General features: G+C 43.0%; 1 protein-coding gene and 1 long non-coding RNA gene across 2 annotated transcripts; one reads left to right on the top strand and one right to left on the bottom strand.

The window, feature by feature from the left end:
• Window positions 1-203: 203 nt before the first annotated feature.
• Window positions 204-974, bottom strand: LOC123130612 (uncharacterized). The gene is made up of 2 exons (XR_006463922.1): window positions 666-974; window positions 204-581 (listed from the first exon to the last, which is right to left on the bottom strand). It is a non-coding gene; the product is annotated as an uncharacterized lncRNA (long non-coding RNA).
• Window positions 975-1,409: 435 nt separating this feature from the next.
• LOC123127458 (protein ORANGE-LIKE, chloroplastic) lies at window positions 1,410-3,975 on the top strand. Its single transcript, XM_044547179.1, has 8 exons — window positions 1,410-1,755; window positions 2,491-2,605; window positions 2,692-2,805; window positions 2,899-2,985; window positions 3,101-3,177; window positions 3,266-3,393; window positions 3,494-3,600; window positions 3,739-3,975. Exons 1-8 carry the CDS (start codon window positions 1,544-1,546, stop codon window positions 3,814-3,816), a joined length of 918 nt encoding a protein of 305 aa, XP_044403114.1. The 5' UTR covers window positions 1,410-1,543; the 3' UTR covers window positions 3,817-3,975.
• The last annotated feature ends 260 nt before the right edge of the window (window positions 3,976-4,235 follow it).

A 4,235-nucleotide genomic window follows, 5' to 3' on the forward strand; every position in this document is an offset into this window, starting at 1 on the left:
CCTGCTCCTCCAACATCGCATCACGAATAAATTTGAAGCTCTGCTTGTTAATTGGACTGAATAGTTTCTAAATTAGTTTGCCATGTTGCCTTTTGGGTTCCATAAAACTGGAGTTGGTTGACTCCTTGTAAATTTTACTTTTGTACATACTGCACTTTGCTTTAATATAATTATACCATAGAACAATTGTTCTATGCTTTCGGTTCAAAAAAACATCAACGTGAATTTATGTGGGTCTTCTTTCCACCAGTCTTACAACTTGAAAATACTAGTTGCCATTGATGAAATCCTATTAGCAACAAAATTTCGCATCATGAGCCATGGAGCTTGGAATGAGCCTAGACTTGTCAATTATATGTACACATTTGCATAAACTTGTAAACCACAATATTTAATTCCTCAATACAAGGAAGAATACCACAAAACCACATCATGGTGCATCACGTTATGTAGTGCGGCTCCTAATCAGCAGCCACCGTGGTTGATACCAGATCTGCCAGAGGGATCTCATCAATAACACCATGACTCTCTCCTGGGATGTACATCACACAAGAGAACAGAGGCGAGATGTACCTGCAACTCTGCAAGCGGGTGCATGCTGGCATCAATGAAAATTCAAGGCTGCCAGATCGAGAATGGCATGGGGATCTTGGGTAAGGATTTACCATGTCGACGTGGGATGTCGCTCTTAAATCATATAGATCTTCCATCCCATCCTCTCTCCTAGAGCTGCACCTTGAGGGGGAAAGACAGGAGAGGAAGTAGGCGGCGACTGGGCGAAGACGGAGGAGTCCTTTTGCCACGAAGCATAGGGATGATAGAGGATTGCTCCACGAAGAGATGTGAGTCAAAAGGGAACGACGGAGATGACCAGGAGGAAGCGGCAGCTCTACCCACGGGAACGGGGGTGAGGAGGAGGAGGATGATATTTGTCCCTCAGGTCAAGAGGGGATCGTGGGGCGCGGCTGTGATCCGATTAGGCGGCAGACACAACCCTAATCACGAGATCATGAGCGACTGGTCGTGGCAAGGATGAAGAAACGGAAAGGGTGAATGAGGTTGTCCTTGTCATGCTTATTGTACATTTTCCGGCTGGGTAGAAGCCCAGGCCCAATTTCGCTTCCAAAATTGTCACCGGAGTAGCGGCCCACTACAGATTCTGTTCAGGATAGCTAACGAAGTGACGTGGCACGGGATTAAGTGGAAGTCTAACGGCCAAAATCATCCCAAACTGCTGATCTAAAGGCTGAAAATGCTAATAGACTGAGATGGCTGGAAAGACGTTCAGTTATAATGGATCTAAATTTATTTCCCATGGAATAGTGATTTGACCGGTAGGGCCAAATCTTTCTTTTATGCAGAATCATCCTTCACTGTGAACGGGGGAGTGAAGAGATGCTTCGTCTCTCCACGTTTGTCATCTACTGCTCGCCTCGTCGTATCCCACCGCGAAACAACCGCCCGTCTCCCCGAGCCGCCCGGCATTTATCCAAACACCGCCTTCTTCCTACGCCCTCACCGCACTGCGTGTCGCAGACCGGCGATGTCTTGCCTCGCCGCGTCCTCGGCGACGCCGCCAGCGTCAAGGCCTACGGCCCAGCGTCTGTTTGTTGCGGTGGCCGCTCCTCCCCGTTGGCGGTCCGTTGAGCCTCATCGCGCTGTATGGAGGAGTGAAGGCCCCCGGGCTCTAACGATGCTACGGAGGTGCTCTCCCGCCGGCGACTCCAGGGCGCCCGGAGACGGCAGCCTATCCAGGTTGCCTTTTACATCAGCCTCCACATCAAATCAAAATTCCCCTTATTTGCGGTGTACAAAATTGATGGAATGACAGGGTTGTTAAGTTAGTACTGTACTTGCTGCTTTGTACGACAATTCATGGTTTGTACTTAGATTTCACAACTTCCTGATCTAGTATATACTCCCTCCGTTTCTTTTTAGTCCGCATATAAGGATTGGTCAAAGTCAAGCTTTGTAGAGTTTGACTAACTTTATATTATTAAATATAAACATTCACAATATGAAATCAATATCATCAGATGCACCATGAAACGTATTTTCATACTATACAGTTTTAGTATTGTAGATGTTCATATTTTTTTATGTAAATTTGGTCAAAATTTGTGTAGTTTGACTTTGACCAAATTTTATATGCGGAGTAAAAAGAAACGGAGGGAGTACAAGTTTTCAATGTTTATCTTTGACTCGTGAGTGGATACAGTATGATTAGTGTGCTAAAGCGCAAAATTCTGCATCAAACTGGTAGATATACTTCTTATCTCTTATGTACATCTTTTGGAATGCTTATATTCCTCCGTCCCAAAATAAGTGTCTTAACTTTATACTAACTCTAGTACAAAGTTATATTAAGGTCAAGACACTTATTTTGGGACAGAGGGAGTACTAGACTAACATCTACAAACATTCTCTGTAAACTTAGTTTACAAGAAACCGCTAGATCCACGACCACTCACTCATGGTTCTCTTCTCTAGTTTTTGCATTATTGAAGGCCCAGAGACAATACAAGACTTCGTTCAGATGCAATCACAAGAGATTCAAGACAACATCAAGAGTCGGCGCAGCAAAATATTCCTTTTGATGGAAGAGGTGCCTGTTTTCCGCACTTGTAGTTTTTTTCTAGCTTGGTAATTAACAGCGTACTTAGCTTACCTCAATATGAGTAATGTTCTCAGGTCAGACGACTGCGGGTGCAGCAGCGAATCAGAGCTGCTGAAAGCAGATGTTCCAGCAGTGAAGAAAATGAGATGCCGGAGATGCCATCTACCATTCCGTTTTTGCCTTATACGGTGACTGACCCCCGACCCTGAATTATTTTATGTGCAAATGGCCTTTTGAGTTCTTCTTGGTAATATTCATTTCTTTTGTTTTGTATGAAGTAGTCACCAAAGACAATGAAGCAACTCTACTTGACATCATTCTCTTTCATATCTGGGATAATCATTTTTGGTGGCTTAATAGCCCCAATAGTAAGTGCCAGCTTCATCTCTCTGTAAATTTGTTGTTACTTGTCCTCTTAAAACCAGAGACTGTGTTGGTAATTTGAAATAATAACTCTTCTTAAAAAATGATTATTTGGTGCAGCTTGAACTGAAATTAGGGCTTGGTGGTACCTCTTATGAAGATTTTATACGGAACATGTATTTACCTCTTCAGTTAAGGTGATTTAAAGAAACTTGTCCTCTTACAGGATTATCCAGCGATGTTTATAGAATAATAATTTGATACTTCTTCTTGGCTGTCCATCAGTCAGGTAGATCCCATAGTGGCGTCCTTTTCAGGTGGTGCAGTTGGTGTAATTTCAGCCTTAATGTTGGTTGAAGTGAAAAATGTGAGGCAGCAAGAAAAGAACAGATGCACATATTGCCATGGGACAGGTATGAGTATATTCCTTTTCAACTATCTGGCACATAAGCAAAGACCCTGCTTTTTGTACTCTACTTCATTTGCCTATCTAAACTTGATTCCGTACCACAGGATACCTGCCATGTGCCCGTTGCTCTGCCAGCAAAATGTTGTTGGGCACCAAACGCTTTTCACTTTCTACAACTGAACGCTGTTCCAATTGTTCAGGAGCTGGGAAGGTATGGTGTCTAATCTATGTTTATTTTCACAATACTCGATTTGATGCTTTCTGGAAGATTCAGCAGAAAAACAACCAAATGGTCTATCATACTTGAGCACACAGTCTATCTTAATTCATGCCTGTCGGTGATTTCCAGGTGATGTGCCCAACATGCTTGTGCACGGGAATGGCAATGGCAAGTGAGCATGACCCACGTATAGATCCCTTTGACTAATGTTGGGCAATTTGACGTGTGCCTGCTTAATGCTATTTCCTTTTTCTATCTAGCTGTTGTTTTCTATGGCTGTGGTAGGGCTTGAATCAGTCTTCGATGTATGCTACGAGTTATAGCGAGATGAAGTTCGCAGTAATGATGATCAGATCAAATACTGAAGTTGCTTTGTTGTTCTTTGCTGTATACTAAGAGTTATAGCGAGATGAACCTCGCAGTAGTGACGATCAGATCAAATACCGAAAAATTGCTCTCTTTTTTCTTTGATAAAGGACATCTTTATTCGATGGATATGTCGAGTTGAACCCGGCCCGCATAACACAGACAAACATCCGACACGTCCAACACAACAAAAAATAAAGCATGGTTTTATGGCAAAATAGAAAGAAAAAAACGTCCAACTTAAGATGAGTAGATCCTAT

The sequence above is a fragment of the Triticum aestivum genome, chromosome 6A (genome assembly GCF_018294505.1).
Source record: "Triticum aestivum cultivar Chinese Spring chromosome 6A, IWGSC CS RefSeq v2.1, whole genome shotgun sequence".
In the NCBI taxonomy this organism is placed as follows: Eukaryota; Viridiplantae; Streptophyta; class Magnoliopsida; order Poales; family Poaceae; genus Triticum; species Triticum aestivum.

Coding starts and splice junctions, on each gene's coding strand:
- LOC123127458 (XM_044547179.1), top strand. CDS start 1,544: ATGTCTTGCCTCGCCGCGTCCTCGGCGACGCCGCCAGCGTCAAGGCCT. Junction 1,756..2,490: donor GGAGACGGCAGCCTATCCAG/GTTGCCTTTTAC, acceptor TCTCTTCTCTAG/TTTTTGCATTATTGAAGGCC. Junction 3,601..3,738: donor ATTGTTCAGGAGCTGGGAAG/GTATGGTGTCTA, acceptor GGTGATTTCCAG/GTGATGTGCCCAACATGCTT.